Raw genomic sequence first — 15,384 nt, forward strand, 5'->3', positions numbered from 1 at the left:
GACCTTAAAGGGAGGTTGGGGTTTCCAGAGGTGGAGGTAAGGAAGGAGAGCATTTCAGGTAAGGAGACAGCCTAAGCTATGGCATATAACTGGCACTGAAGATAACCAAGATCAGGAACCTGGGAAACAACATGAAATCTATCCAACAAGCAATTGTGATCTAAAGTCTTGTTCACCAAGCTTATACCTATACATCAAACCTCTAGTTCAGAACAGACTTCTCTCAGTATAATAAACTACAATACTAAATAGCTGGTAAAATCAGGCCAAAATGCCGCCACAAAATTACACCAGGTTCTTGCTTTCAAGGTTCTTCCTGACAGAAAAAAGAAAATGGTAATATAAAAAAGCCCCACTGGTACTTTCAAATAAAAAAAATAAGCAGATTATAGCTTGCCTATATAATCAGGTTCTGATTTAAGAATCAAAATAGACTTAATCAAGAGAGAAAATATTGAACTTAGGCTGAGTTAACAGTAGACATTAATAGTGTACTGACATTTATAATCTACTTACATTGTACTCCGTATCTGTCCCTTGTAGAAATACTATGCTATTTTCTTGGTTAGAAATAAAATCTGTTTCACTAGAGAGAGGCACATAGCATTTTGGAAAGGTCAGAGAAGAACAATCTTATACTATCATTCATATGTAATTTTTAAAAACTTCTTAGAGTGGTATATTACCTTGTCAAATACATTTCGGTATATGATAAAATATTCATCAGCTAGTCTTTCATCAGTACAACCCACTTTTTCAGCTTCTATAATGATGTATCTTTGCATTCTTTCCAAAAATTCCTTGTCATAATTACTAATGATAGGAGGGAGAACTGCATGTTTGTTTATTTCGATCTCTTGAACAGACATTCTTTTAACACTCTGTGCACTTGTTCCACAGATAAAAGTTTAACTTTGATCCTGTTTTTGCAACAAAGTCAACACTTTGATCAAATCCTGAAAGAAAAAAAGTCATCAGAATAAAGTTAAATAAACAAGAATATAAATATCAACAACTAGGGGATATCAGGAAAGGTCTCATGGTAGAAAACATTTCCCTAATGGCTTGAAAATATAATCAAAAGGACTTTAAACTGAAAAGGGAAAAGGAGAAAAATTGCAAAATATGTATATACATACATATACACATATATCTACATATGATTCAAAATGACATCACTATGTTGGGGTCAAGGTGAAGTGTGTTTCTCATCAGACAAATACAAGCTCAGAAGGCTCTATCACAGGTAAGATACAACTAGTCCACATGAATACTGGAGTGGAGATATCTCTAAATTTGTGTATCACACTTTTCTTTTGAGCTCCTGTAATTCTGCTTTGCTCAGAGAGCACACCACTTCCTTTGATGCAGGTAGATCATGCTGGGCAGTCCTTTGCCAGTATCTTCCATGTCATTCAATCAATTCCAAATTCTTCTGAGAGACCTTGTGAATATCCTTTTATCATTTCTTCTGACCTGCCTTGTGAGTTCTCTATAAGATAGTCTTTTAGGCAAACACGTTTGGCATTTGAACAACATGGCCAATCCAATGGAGTTGTATTCTCTGCAGTAGAGTTTGAACGCTTGGAAGTTTAGCTCAAGAAAGTACCACATTGTCTGACAACTTATCTTGCCAGATGATCTTCAGAATTTTCCTAAGACAATTCAAATGGAATCAATTCAGTTACCTGGCATTTCACTGGCGTGTAATCCAGCTTCCACAAGCATACAACAGATGAGATCAGCACAATGGCTCTGCAAACCTTCAGTTGGTAGGCAGTTTGGAGAGTAATGCTACTTCTCTTCTACACTTTCTTTCAGAGCCTTCCAAACACTGACCTAGCTCTGGCACTGCACAAGTCAACCTCATCATCTATGTGGACATCCCTGGAAAGTATACTGCCAAGCATACCCATAGCATTCAAAATTTCTCCATGTGCAACCAGTGGTTCCATATGTGGATAGTGTGATGATGACTGGTAGTGAATTTCTATTTTCTTGGTGTTGTTAGGTCAAAATTAGCATAAGCAGCAGAGAATACTTTGTTACATCTCTGCCTCAGAAGCTCACCTTGAGTGCACAATCAATTAAATGCAAACAAAAAGTCATGCACCAACTCTCCCCCCATTTTACTCTTGGCTTCTAGCCTTTTCAATTTAAAAAATTTACCATCAATGAAGCAGCTGATCATGATGCTGTTTTCATCTATGTTGAAATCATCTGACAAAACTGCTGAAAATATCATGCTAAAAATGCATGGGAGCAAACACACAGCATTGCTTTACTTCACTTTTGAGTGGGAAAGTGCAAGAACACTGCTGCTATTATATAGCATTAATGTCAGCTAGCAAGATGCTATGCACCTCCAGAGAAAGAGATGATGAATGGAATTATGCATAGTATGGCTTTACATATATGTGTATAAGTGTAAATGTGAATATATGTGTACTTTTATAGATTACCATATATGAATACATATCCTGGTTTAACTGTAGCAGGGAGGGAGAGATAAAAAAAATAAAGTAAAAAGTGCACAGTAGAAAACAAAAGAAAATCCAAGAGGAAGCAAAGTTGGGCAACTTTGAAAACAATGTGTAGTATTTATTATATAGGTTTTCCTGAAATGGAAAGTTATTGTTTTATATTGAATCCTCCCTTCTGTTTTGTACAAGGAAATGTTCTTTTTTTTAAAAAAAAAGAAGACAATAAAAACAAAGAATTTTGAGAAAAAAAATCAAGTGGAACTCATGAAGACATAAGAGATGATATCCTCAACCTAACCCTGTGAGAAGGTAGAAGATCCATAGGTATTAAGGCATGTGTTTTTGGATTTTTTTCAATGAATGAATCAATTGTACTGACTTTTTTTCTTCCCCAAAATAGTATTTATTTGTCATATGGAATGGCTCTTAGGAAGAGGGAAGGATACAATAAACAGAAAATCACTAAAGTTTATAATAACTAGATAAAAGTGGAGAAAATATAATTGGGAAATATTTAACAAAATAAAAATGCAACAAAAATAATGTTAATTTGTGGTTTTTCCTAAGTCAATTTGCAACCTGTAGAGAGATGTTTTCTATTTGAGTTTGACATCACTGGTCTAGATTATCATAATAAACTATTTTCTCCATTCTTATCAATGTTGCCACTACATTTGACCTCTATCATTATATTCCCCAATTTGCCCCTTTTCTCTTTTCTACAAAATCATTGAAGGTATGAAGCAACTTTTGCAAATTATATTTTTTAAACACATATATCTGACTAAATGCTTACTAGCTATGAAATAGAACCAGATTAAAAGATAGTTCTCCATCAAGACATCTCTCTTATGTTAAAATAATCTGAAAGTCTTTGTTGTTTACATGAATCCCTGAAAGGTGGAACAACAGAAGAGTTCTTTAAGGTTTACATAATATTATCTCATTTAATCTTCACAACAATAGCTTAAGGTAAATATTATTATTCTCATATTATAGAAGAGGAAACTAAGGTTGAAAGGATTTGAATTCAGGTCTTCCTGATTCCACTCAGATGCCTGCTATTCTTTAAATTTTTTCAAATGTGTAAAATCTCCTCAAAGAACAACCTAATTTCATTGAAGGCAAGGACAGTAGCATAGCTAAGCCACTGCATCTCCTCTCATTCCAAATACCTACCCATAGGGTTAAACTCCTCAAAGGAGTACAAATTCTTCTCATTTTTAAAGTTCTAATGCAAAAAGCTAAGCAACAGGTCTTCTGCTAAATTAAATGACTAAATATTTAACAAATTTGGGACCCCAAAAGCCTCCATTTAATGTTCAAACCATTATATAAAGATTATCATCTAACAAGAATCAGGGTATGAGGACCAGTTCCTGAGTCCTGTCTGAATAGCTCCAGATAATCACAATAGTTGCCAAGTTTAAATCTACATGTTTTCATAATATATATATATATATATATATACATAAATACTCCCAGTGAATTATTCAGCAGCAGCAACAATGAATTATGCCTAAATAACAACACAAGTGGCTTAAACCAGTTCTTACTAAAAAAGGGGATAAAATTAATGACTCAATTGGGATGGGACTAAAAATCCCTATCATTTTCTCCTACTTTACACATTACTTAAAAAACAGAGCTATAGTACTGTATCCATGAATTAAAGACTGGGTTGGAAACAGATATTTTGTTAAAGCTATGCCCAGATGAAACCAATAGCACTGGCACTTTAACAAGGCCAGGAACTATTTATGATCAGGTGTCCTGAATTATGAAAAACAATTCAATCTGGGGCTCCTTTAAGAAGCATAGCTTCTAGGAATAGGGAGGAAATAGTTCCTTTGTATTCTGACCTAGTTAGATGACACCTGAAATATTCTTATTCAGTTTTGGGCATCTTATTTAGCAGAGAACATTGAGCAAGAAATCCATGCTATATGAAGGAAGTGAGATGTTTAAGATTTAATATATGGGGTGGCTAGGTGGCGTAGTGGATAAAGCACGGTCCCTGGAGTCAGGAGTACCTGAGTTCAAATCCGACCTCAGACACTTAATAATTACTTAGCTGTGTGGCCTTGGGCAAGCCACTTTACCCCATTTGCCTTGCAAAAACCTAAAAAAAAAAAAGAGGAGATAAGAATGTCTTGTTAGAAAGACTGGGGGAGGGCTAAATTATGAAGGGCTTTGAATGCTAAACAAAGGATGTTGTTTGGTGAAAGGGAACCATTTACCATTTATTGAGTAGACAGCAACATAACTTTGGTGGCTGATTGGAGTGGGAAGAAACTTGAGGCAGGTAAACCCACTAACCTGCTTATTGCGAGTCCAAGCTTGAGGTGATTAGGGCAGAGTTCATGAACATGGAAGCTGGAACACTTGTGGGTAATGGTAAGATCAAGGGTATAATCATCTGTTTTATAACTTTGGTCCAGTGGAGTAGGTTGTGTGAAATGATAAATTGAAGAACTGAATTAGGGTGTTTGGGGTAATACCAAGACATATTTTGAAGTCCCCTAGTATGAAGGCAGGAGAAAAAGATTATGAGCCAGGCAATGAATTTAATGGAAAAAAGCAGTGGTGTCTCCTAGAGGTACTAGAGATAAGTTATCAGAATTTTGATAAGACATTTATAGATCACCCATGCTCAGCACTTAACAAATACCCCATTTGATCTTCACAATCACCCTCTAAAGTAGGTATTTTTTTATCCCTATTTTATACAATTGAGGAGATTAAGGCAAGCAGAGATTAAGGGACTTGCCCCAAGGCCTCTCAACGGGTAAAAGTCTGAGACCAAATTTGAACTCAGGACATCCTGATCCCAGGATCAGCACTCAAGCTGGCACACTTAAGAGAAGGTTAACAATAAGTTAAGAGAGAACTTCAAGGTGGTAATGGGGAGAGAAGAGTATTTCAATTATCCCTACCTCAACAAAAATGAGGACTGGACTCAGTAGAAGCTGCTACCAGTGTTGGAAAAGACACTGTCATCAGGAAGGAACCAAGTTTCAGTGAGAGACAGAAGATGGAGAGAATGGCAAAGGATAAAATTTAAGTAGAATTAGCTAGGTTGTTTGGCTAAAGAGGATGGCAATAGGAACTATGGATGGAATTTGTTTAGTCTTCATATCAGGAAAAAAACATTTTTTTAGGTTTTTGCAAGGCAATGGGGTTAAGTGACTTGCCCAAGGCCACACAGCTAGGTGATTAGAAAGTGTCTGATTTGAACTCAGGTCCTCCTGACTCCAGGGCCGGTGCTCTATCCACCGCGCCAACTAGCAGCCCAGGAAAAAACATTTCAGTAATTAAGAGTTTTAATAGTTTTCTTAACTCAAAATATTCCAGCTGGGGCTGGATGACCACTGGTTACTACATTGGATAGGGATTCTGGTTCAGGTATGGGTCAGATTTGAAGGTCACTGACATCCTTCCAAGTCTAAAATTCTGTGAAGTCCTTATTTCAAGTAATTTCCTTTAAAATCTGTATTGAGATCATGGATGAAAGAGGCAGACAGCTATGTGAAGGATGGCATAGTGCTGGATTTGAGGAGGAGGACAACCCCGGGTCGGATCCGGTTTCACAGGCTTCAAGGCCTGGGCAGCCTCGGTTTCCTCATCTGTGAAAGAAGGATGCTGGCACTGGAGTGAGGGGGGGAACCAATTCAAAAACCCAAGGAAAGCAGCACTATGCAAATCAATGCTGCCTATTGCTATTCAAAGATGAAAAAAAATCCCCTTTCCCCGATTTTGGGAGTCCGATGTGCCTCACCCGCTATTCCGTGCTAATTGAGGCGTTACTCGAAATAAATTAATCCACTCTAAGGTTCTGCTGATTTATTATGGATGTATCACTTTGTTTTTTGGCTCAGGCGTGCAATGCGGGTCACAGGGAAGGCCCGGGGATAAGCGAGCTTTCAGACCCTTCACGCTGTTACCTAAGATTTGGACCCAGGAGAAATCTTTCCATCCGATCCGGCCCCGCTTCAGGCGCCGACGGGCTCCTCCTTTCTCGCCGCTCCTTCCAGTCCTGCTCCTCCACTTTTTTTCTCCGTCCTTCTTCCGCTTCCTCCTCCTCCTCTTCCGGTTTCTCGGAGCTGAGAACTCCAGGCGCCCATCGCCTGTAACCGGAGGCGGAAGGAATCGGTAACCTAGGATCCCCGGATGGCCTGAACTGCCTCGTGGGAAGAGTAGTTCGGCCTAAGGCCACCATCGAAGAAAAACTACTATACCCAGAATGCACCTCTCAGGACCTGGCAAAGACCTCCCTTCTTCCGCCGGCTCCGACTCAACCCTCTAAGGATCTTTAATTACGATCATAGATTTTGGAGAGAATTTCTCGATGGAAAAAATTAGATAAAGCTTCCAAGTGAAGGACGTTTAGAAGCTGTTAAAAGTGCTTTCCGAGGGTTGGTAAGGGAGAGCGGAGGGAGCCACGTTCGGGATTTTGGTCAGGCATTTTCCGCGGCGCCTCCGGGAGGGTCCTTGGCCGGGGCGGTAGGAAACCCCGTGAGTCGGCGGGGCGCTCTCTCTTTCGGATCCGCCATCAGCGGGTGAGTGTGTGCGCGCCCGGCGCTCCGCGCGGAGCCCCGCCACGGCCCCCCGCCGCCCCTCACCGGCCCTGTACCTCCGCTCTCTCGGCAGGTGGACCCAGCGGCGCGATGCAGATTTTCGTGAAGACGCTGACGGGGAAGACCATCACCCTCGAGGTGGGCTCCCGGGCCGGGGCGGCGGGGCGGCGGGGGCCGGGCCGCGGCTTCCGGCCCGCTCCGCTCCGGGGCCCGGGCTGGCGGGGCCGCTTCCTCGAGGTCGGAGAAGTCCGGGAGCCGCGGGCCTGGGCCTCCGACCTCACCCGCCGGAACTGGGCTCCTGGGCCCGGCGCGAGGCCTCGGCTCTGAGCACGTGCGGCCACGGCGGGTGGGCACTCGCCCGTTCTCGGGGGGAAAGGCCCCCAATTTAAAAATCATTTTGTTCTCAGGTCGAACCGTCTGATACCATCGAAAATGTCAAGGCCAAGATCCAAGATAAGGAAGGCAAGTTGGCCCCCTTTACCCCACCCGCCTTCTCCACCAGGGACCGAGTGGTGTTCGAGTAATGCATGCAAGTCAGCAAGCAAATTTTGAGCTCCTGTTTAAAATTTTGGGAAAGACAAAAAAAATATGCTTTTAGTATCAACAGGGAAGAAACAATTGAGAATGTCAAAAACAAAATAATCCCGAGGAATGCAGTAGTGTTAAGGATAGCAACTAGTTGGGGTTTTATCTGGAATCTAAGGAAAGCCAGAAAGGAGAATTCCAAAAGGAGGAACAGCAGGAAGTCAGCACCTTGGATCAAAAGAGGGAAGATTTAAGGGTAGGGAAATGCAGAAAGGATCAGTTGAAAAGGGACTTCAAAGCCAGGTTCTTTGATTAATGGGAGTGATAAAAGAAGACAATTGGAAATGTTTGGTGGATAAAAAGGCTTTTAATTTTCTAAAACTCGGAACACATTTCTGTGTTGTAGGTATTCCCCCTGATCAACAAAGATTGATTTTTGCTGGCAAACAATTGGAAGATGGACGGACTTTGTCTGACTACAACATTCAGAAGGTAAAAAGTTAACAATAACATTCTGTACAGTTTTTTTTTTTGCCCTGGAGGAAAAACTACATTGCTGGAAATCCAAATAATTCAAAACTTGTTAACAAGTAATTATCTATATTTACAGGGTATTGAGGGTTTACACAATATCTATATTTTGAAAATGATTTTTAATGGCGTTCTAGACATTTGCTGCTATTGTACTTTTGTTAAAATAGGAGTCTACCCTTCATCTTGTTCTGAGGCTTCGGGGTGGTGCCAAGAAGAGAAAGAAGAAGTCGTACACCACTCCCAAAAAGAACAAACATAAGAGAAAGAAGGTTAAACTTGCTGTTCTGAAGTACTATAAGGTAAATAAACATTTCCAGTTTGTGGTCAGTTGTATTCCTAGAAAGAATATATTGTGCTTTTTAGCCAAATGAGTGGTCTCTGCCTTTATCTAAACACCAAACAAATGATGGAGGGATTTTTGATTTTTACATTTGTTGCCCTTGGCCATTTATTTCAGCCAGAATTAGTGACAATTTCACAATTGAGTTACTGAAACGGAGGCCAAAAAAGTTAGATCACATGGAATTTATGAACTTTGGGTGATAATTGGGGAATTAAACAAGAGTTCTCTGTGGATTTGGTTTTTTTAGGTTTGTTAAAAAATTTTTTCCTGACTTTTTGTAGGTTGATGAGAATGGCAAGATTAGCCGCCTTCGACGGGAATGCCCTTCTGATGAATGTGGTGCTGGAGTCTTTATGGCTAGCCATTTCGACAGGCATTATTGTGGCAAGTGTTGTCTAACCTACTGCTTCAACAAGCCAGAAGACAAATAAATGTATATGTGTTAATAAAGAATTCAACTATTTTTTGAGTCTTTAGGTTTATTTTATCTGCATGTTAAATAGGCCTTTCATTTAAATCATCCTAAGCAATATGCTTATGGCCCAAAAGTTTTTCTTTACTCTTTTCTGTGCTTCACCTTTAGGAGAGGTAGAAGTATGTAATTAATCTGTTAACATGCTATGGGTGATTTCTTTAGCATGTTGGCTCATTTGAAAAATGCTTTAAATAAGACAGTTCTAAATACAGATTCATTACTGTCTTTATTTTAGTGTCATGTGAAAATTCTTAGGTTAATTAAATTTTGAGAGGATTTTACTGTATAACAATAGCCAGCCAGAGCTGGTTTCTGCTCTTGACCAATGCTTATTTTTTTGAATGCATATTTATTTAAAAATATATGGGGGGGTGGATAATTTGGAACAACCCTCTAGGTATATACCACCTAAGTATCAAATCTTAAGAGTACTAAAGTCACAGGTCAATCAGGGATGACAAAGATTCTTTTAAGTTTTATTTTCTCAGGATTTGATTTTTTTTTATTTACAATGAAGTCTTAAAAGTTTGCTTTACTATATTTTGATGTTGTCTGTTAAATGGCTAACTTCTGAACCTTTGTATGCATACTTTTGCTACCTAAATGAAAGGGGGAGTCTGATGCCAAATTTATTTTCCCATATTATCTAAATCTGAATGAAGGTACAGCATTAACTGTACTTATCACTTAAATTGTCTGAAAGGCATCAGAAATACATATTGATTAAGCACAATATACATAAAATGAGCACTTGCAGTATCTAATAAATTATCTTGTTAATTTTGAGGTATGAAGTAATCAAGATACATGATTCTTGGTTCTGTCTTTGTAAAGATTAATTTAAGACTTAAATTAACCTGTACACCAAGGAAGGGTTTCCACAAATGCCCCTTTGGTACTTGTATCTGTGTGTGTATAAAGTGTTCTTAGAGTTAACAAAAGATTAAGGCAATGTGAAAAATTTAGAAGTTCTTGGTTTGGGCAAATTTACACTGAAGTAATGAGCTCTTTTCACAAATAACTAAGAAAGCAAACACAGCTACAAACTTTTGGAGTTATTTCCAGCACTCCCCCCCAAAAAAAAGCATTAATGTAAAATATTTACAACAGTGCTCTATAATACATTTAGCAAAGTATTAATATTAAGTTCAATTACACTTTTTTTTTTAGGTTTTTGCAAGGCAAATGGGGTTAGGTGGCTTGCCCAAGGCCATACAGCTAGGCAATTATTGAGTGTCTGAGGCCGGATTTGAACCCAAGTACTCCTGACTCCAGGGCCAGTGCTTTACACTGTGCCAGCTAGCTGCCCCCAATTACGTTTTTTTAATGCAACAATTCAGAATCCGGGATCCCAAGAAGTCTTCTGTAAGACTTCTTTCTCTTCAAAACAAATAATTTCATCTCCAGTCTTAAACTCAATATCTGTTTGATCCAAGCTTAGACCACAATCCATTCCAGTTTTTATGACTTTAACATCATCCTTATGATGCTTCAGTGAAGTTAGCAATCCTAAAAGATAAAACATGTTAGCCATTAGAATTGATTTAGAAACAATTGTTTTAAGCCACAGAAGTAGATTTTAAATTTAATCAACTTTGAAATTATAATTTAAAATTTAGTCCCTATCTGAAACATGAAGTGCCCATTCCCAACTCTGGGTACCATGTGACCGAGTGAAAAGGAACTCCTTTGACCTCCCATGTTTATCACTCATGGCTAGGCTAGCAAATTTTTTCTTAAACTTAAATTTGGTACATTGTCCAGAGCTCCTAAAGCCAAGTAGAATGAATAATCCAATCCCCCTTTTCAGGAATATAACAAATATGCCAGACACTGCCCTACAGGGATAAACATGCAAATCACTCTTAAACAGTTCAATAGGAAAGACAATGCAAACACAGTATGATGTACAGAGGAAGATCAGAGGGGAAGGCATTAAAACTGAAGTATGAGGGGGTAGCTAGGTGGCACCAGCCCTGGACAGACACTTAATCACCTAGCTGTGTGACTTTGGGCAAGTCACTTAATCCCACTGCCTTGCCAAAAAATAAAAAATAAAGTTTGAGAGATAATTGAAGGCAGACCTTATCTCTGGTTCCTTTGTAATCTTGGCTATATTTCAGCTCCTCAAGAGTTCTTTACATGTCATGAGTCATTACTGAAAACAATACTCCAGAGGACTCCAGGAATATAACATCCATCATTCTGAATATTTAACTCACCAAGCATTTTTGGCTACTATAATTCTCAGGTCCTTTACCTCAAATAGCATTCAAATTAATTTTTTTTTATTCTGTGCATTTTTTTTAACTCAAATGTGAATGAAGTACAATTCCTATTAAATTTCATTCTTCAATTTACTCCAATTTGAGATTTGGGAGGATCCCAATTTTATCATCCAATCTATTACCAATTTCTCCTTGCTTTGTCACCTGCATATTGAATGCCAGGTGTACTTTCATCCAATTCACTGATAAAAAATAATAGACACAAGAACAGAATCAACTAAAGACATCCTTTATGTCATTGATCCCATTACCCATTAGATATGGTCTTTTAAAAACATTCTAGAGGACATATCTATGTCTTTAAATAACAGGTATAGTAGAAACAATCCTAATCAAAAAGTCAGAAGATAAATTTTAATATTTCTCAAGCTCCAACCTGTGGTGTGATCTCTGGAAGTCTGTCTTTAACTTCTCTACACCTTTGGTTACTTAAATGACCATAATACTAGATTTCTTTAATAATGACAAAAATTATGATGTTTAATAAAAAATAGCATTTGCACAAGAAACAAATCACAAAAGAAAATAATTATCACAAGAAAAACTAACAAGATTTCCAAGTCCCAGGAGATGAGACTTTAAGGTTAAGTCCAAGACAAAATTTTATTACAAGCAAAAATGAAACAATTGCTTGAGTAGAGTCATTAAAAGATGTAATCAGGTTCATAAGAGAACCTGAGTTCAATTAATATTTGGTTTTATTACCATTTCTAAAGAATATTGCAGTCAATCAAGAGAAAAAAATGTAGACAACCCAATTTTTACTTACCTTTCCAAATAACACATCCATTACGAATTAATTTAAATTTCATCTTTCTTTCTAATTGTCCCTTTTGGACTCTGCAGCCAGCTACAGGAACTTGTTTCTTTCCTACTGTCACAGAGAAAGTAGCCAGTACAGATGCTTCACCTTAAAGGGGGGGAAAAAATTCAGTACACCAAAATTTAAAAGGGTTTATTGCATTCTGTCATTCTGCTTATTTACTTATAATAAGGTATATGAGGAATATTGACTAGTAAAAAAAAGTCTTAAGTAATTAGACTTCAATGATTTTCTAATTTTTCTTGGATAAAAACCATATTAAGATACACAATTTTTAAAAAAATACACCAATTTTTGCTTAAAATTAAAAAATATTAACTACCCTTTTTAAAAAGAACCATTATATCTGGTAATTTCAGATATAATTACAATTACAATAAAGATTTCACAGCTTTCTCTTCATTTAAGATTGTTATTTCTATATTTTTAAAGTTTGATTTTTTTGGTTTTGTATCACAGTCATTATCATTATCTGCATTTACCCTTCCTGTCATTAGTGGCATCCTTTCCAACAGTGAGCTTTCCTTTGCAACAAAAGTACAATTAAGCAAAACAAACTGAAACGGCTGAAAACTAAGTACACATACACAGAATCTATACTTCTCAAAAAAAAATATGTAATTTTCTCATATCTTTTCCAGAACCAAGGTTGCTCGTTAAAATTGCAGTGTTCACTTTTAAGTTTTTTGTCTGTATTGTTGTTATTCTGTATATTGTTTCTGTTATACTATTCATTCAGTTTGGATCAATTCATATAAATCTTCCCAGACTTCCCTAAATTCCTCACTGGTCACTTCCTATAACAATAATATTCCATTATATTCATGCACTTTAATTTTTAAAATATTCCCCAAATGATCATTACTTATTTTATTTCTAGTTCTTTGCAGTCATAAAAAAAGTATTGTTACAAATAACTAGGTAAACATGACTTTTTATAAAATCTTTGACTATTTTAACATATAGATCAAGTAGGGGAACCCCTGAGTGAAAGAGAATTAATAGACACTTTCATATCAACCTCAATTGTTTTAATTGTTTTAATTTTTTATTTTAATTTTTATTCTAATTTCAATTAAATTGTTTTAATTTTAATTTTGTCAATATTAGTGATTTGGGATAACATTTCATATGGTTGTTTGCAATTTTTTTAAATCTTTTTATTTTTTAAAGGGTTTTTTTTTTGCAAGGCAAACGGGGTTAAGTGGCTTGTCCAAGGCCACACAGCTAGGTGATTATTAAGTGTCTGAGGTCACATTTGAACTCAGGTACTCCTGATTTAAGGGCCGGTGCTCTATCCACTACCACCTAGCAACCCTGCAATTTTTTTAAGAATTGAATGTTCAAGGGGCGGCTAGGTGGTACAGTGGATAAAGCACCGGCCCTGGAGTCAGGAGTACCTGGGTTCAAATGTGACCTCAGACACTTAATAATCACCTAGCTGTGTGGCCTTGGGCAAGCCACTTAACCCCGTTTGCCTTGCCAAAAAAAAAAAAAGAATTGAATGTTCATGTCCTTGGATGATTTACCTTCTGGAGATGTCTTTTAATTTCAAACTTTTCTACTTAAGCAGAAATTAATATTGGGAATAATTAGATTTAATAACTCACATTTTCCCAATGTATTCACAACATATCAATGAAGAGTAATCCTAAGAACCTGTGACATCTGTGAGAAATGGAAGTAATGTGGACCCTGTGTCCTTGCTCTACTTGCTGCCCAAAATAAGGGAGTTTTTTTATTTCTGAGATTCATCCCAGGTCTAAATCTATACTGTTAAATGGTGTATGAGTCATTGTATAGCCAAATTAATGAGTTCAAGTAAGGATTACCACTTATTTGTAAGGATAGATAATGTCCAACCTGCAGCCCATGTGACCCTTTAGATCATTCAAGTGTCCCATGGTCACATTTGTTTTTGTTGGTTGATGGTGTGAGCTGCACTGTATTTGTGAATAAGTGCTGAATTATGTATGCAAACCTTGTTCGGTACTGCAGCCCTGAAAAACTAAAAGGTTGGACACCCTGCTTAGAATAACAGAATGAATGTTTTCAAATGCTCTCAGAATCATTGAAAAAAATCCTTAATGATGGTTTAAGTATCAAAAGGTCCTTGTTTAGCCCCAACTATTTCTACTTTTATTTTTATTTCTGGTTTCTATGGGAGAAAGAATGAAAGAAGTGACAAGTAAAAGAAAAACTGTATAAGTTACTTAGATGAGTTCAAAGTAGTAAAGTAGGTCAGAGGTTAATTTTGGAGAGGGGAGAGAGGAAATGAGGAGAAATTAAGGAAAATCTGAAGAATAATTTTCAAGGCCAGATATGGATCAAGATTTTCAATAAGTTTCAAAGGAAAATAAAGAATGTAAAAGGTTTAAAGAGTATTAAGAAAAATGAGTGTGTGGAACATGAAGAGGTAAAATCAAGGAAAAGGAGAAAACACAAGAAAAGATAAGGTACATAAGAAAAAGTGAATGAACTATAAAGGAGGAAATCAAATTGATAGATTGGGTTATTAAGTGAGACAAATTGATGTTTACTCATTTTTCAGTCATGTGTGACTCTGACCCCATTTGGGGGTTTTCTAGGCAGATACTAGAATAATTTGTCATTTCCTTTACCAGTTCATTTTAATGCAGGGAATTATGGGCATAGAGAGATAATTATAACTGGAAACAAATTTTATAATCTTTTTCCGCACTGTTAAAATGTTTAAATCCTGTAATTTTATATATAGGGAACTGATTTTTGTAATCTCTGCACTGCTGAATTGTTTCCTCTTGACCTTTATTTTGACCCTGGTCATGCTTTCACTAGTTGAGTCAGACTAGATGCTAGATCCCTTGATAGTGTGTAACCTAAACCAGATAGGGGCTCATCCTACAGCCACACCTCCTACAGCAATCTCTCCAATATAAGACTGTCACTCCTAAAAATGCCACCCTTCCCATGAACCTGGCAAGGGATTTAAGGAGAGCTTTGTATGTGCTCACCCCCTTTCTATGCCCAAGTTAATCAGCAGCTGGCCCGTTTATAATTACCTCACCCAAAACCCACAAGGCCTTTAAAGAATTCTTATCTCTTGATTTTTTTTTCTTTTGTGATGTAACACAAATCTGTGTTTTCTTTTTAACACAACTCTGGAGTCAGAATCTTGAGTTTTTCAACTGGAACAATCCTCCTACATTAATTTTAGAGATAAGGAAACTGAAGGAAACAAGGTTCAAGTGACTTGCCTGGCATCACACAGCAAGTGCCTGAGGGCACATGTGAATTTAGGAACATGAGTCTTGCTGACTTCAGGCCCAGTAGCTGGCTGCCCCAATTGATTTTATT

At 37.3% G+C, this 15,384-nt stretch overlaps 3 protein-coding genes across 10 annotated transcripts in view; 1 reads left to right on the forward strand and 2 right to left on the reverse strand.

The window, feature by feature from the left end:
* The window catches only part of CLHC1 (clathrin heavy chain linker domain containing 1), a 57,318-nt gene extending 49,949 nt beyond the window's left edge, over positions 1–7,369 (reverse strand). For 3 of the 4 annotated variants that reach the window (XM_074206367.1, XM_074206351.1, XM_074206374.1), the window contains exons 1-2: positions 7,117–7,369; positions 687–956 (exon numbers count right to left, since the gene is read on the reverse strand). In XM_074206367.1, the coding sequence (XP_074062468.1) occupies positions 687–869 (183 nt within the window). In that variant the 5' untranslated portion in view covers positions 870–956; positions 7,117–7,369. Of the gene's footprint in view, positions 1–686; positions 957–6,427; positions 6,611–7,116 lie in introns of all 4 variants that reach the window. The other variant, XM_074206358.1, reaches the window with a different exon arrangement.
* RPS27A (ribosomal protein S27a) lies at positions 6,940–8,915 on the forward strand. 2 transcript variants are annotated; one of them, XM_074206393.1, is made up of 6 exons: positions 6,940–7,042; positions 7,134–7,198; positions 7,468–7,522; positions 7,992–8,077; positions 8,287–8,418; positions 8,744–8,915. In XM_074206393.1, exons 2-6 carry the CDS (start codon positions 7,151–7,153, stop codon positions 8,891–8,893), a joined length of 471 nt encoding a protein of 156 aa, XP_074062494.1. In that variant the 5' UTR covers positions 6,940–7,042; positions 7,134–7,150; the 3' UTR covers positions 8,894–8,915. The 2 variants fall into 2 exon arrangements, with proteins under 2 accessions (XP_074062494.1, XP_074062485.1); XM_074206384.1 differs by lacking the exon at positions 6,940–7,042 and having other exon boundaries at positions 7,076–7,198.
* Positions 7,718–15,384, reverse strand: part of MTIF2 (mitochondrial translational initiation factor 2) — a 38,095-nt gene continuing 30,428 nt past the window's right edge. For 3 of the 4 annotated variants that reach the window (XM_074206331.1, XM_074206336.1, XM_074206342.1), the window contains exons 11-12: positions 11,995–12,135; positions 7,718–10,446 (exon numbers count right to left, since the gene is read on the reverse strand). In XM_074206331.1, coding sequence (XP_074062432.1) covers positions 10,274–10,446; positions 11,995–12,135 — 314 coding nt within the window. In that variant the 3' untranslated portion in view covers positions 7,718–10,273. The remainder of the gene's footprint in view (positions 10,447–11,994; positions 12,136–15,384) is intronic. The other variant, XM_074206322.1, reaches the window with a different exon arrangement.

The sequence above is a fragment of the Macrotis lagotis genome, chromosome 1, assembly GCF_037893015.1.
Source record: "Macrotis lagotis isolate mMagLag1 chromosome 1, bilby.v1.9.chrom.fasta, whole genome shotgun sequence".
NCBI lineage: Eukaryota > Metazoa > Chordata > Mammalia > Peramelemorphia > Peramelidae > Macrotis > Macrotis lagotis.

Bases quoted from the DNA above. Each gene is read 5' to 3' on its own strand.
- RPS27A (XM_074206393.1), top strand. From the start codon at position 7,151: ATGCAGATTTTCGTGAAGACGCTGACGGGGAAGACCATCACCCTCGAG. The intron at 7,199-7,467 runs GTGGGCTCCCGG...TTTTGTTCTCAG, and splicing joins GGAAGACCATCACCCTCGAG to GTCGAACCGTCTGATACCAT. The intron at 8,078-8,286 runs GTAAAAAGTTAA...TTGTTAAAATAG, and splicing joins CTGACTACAACATTCAGAAG to GAGTCTACCCTTCATCTTGT.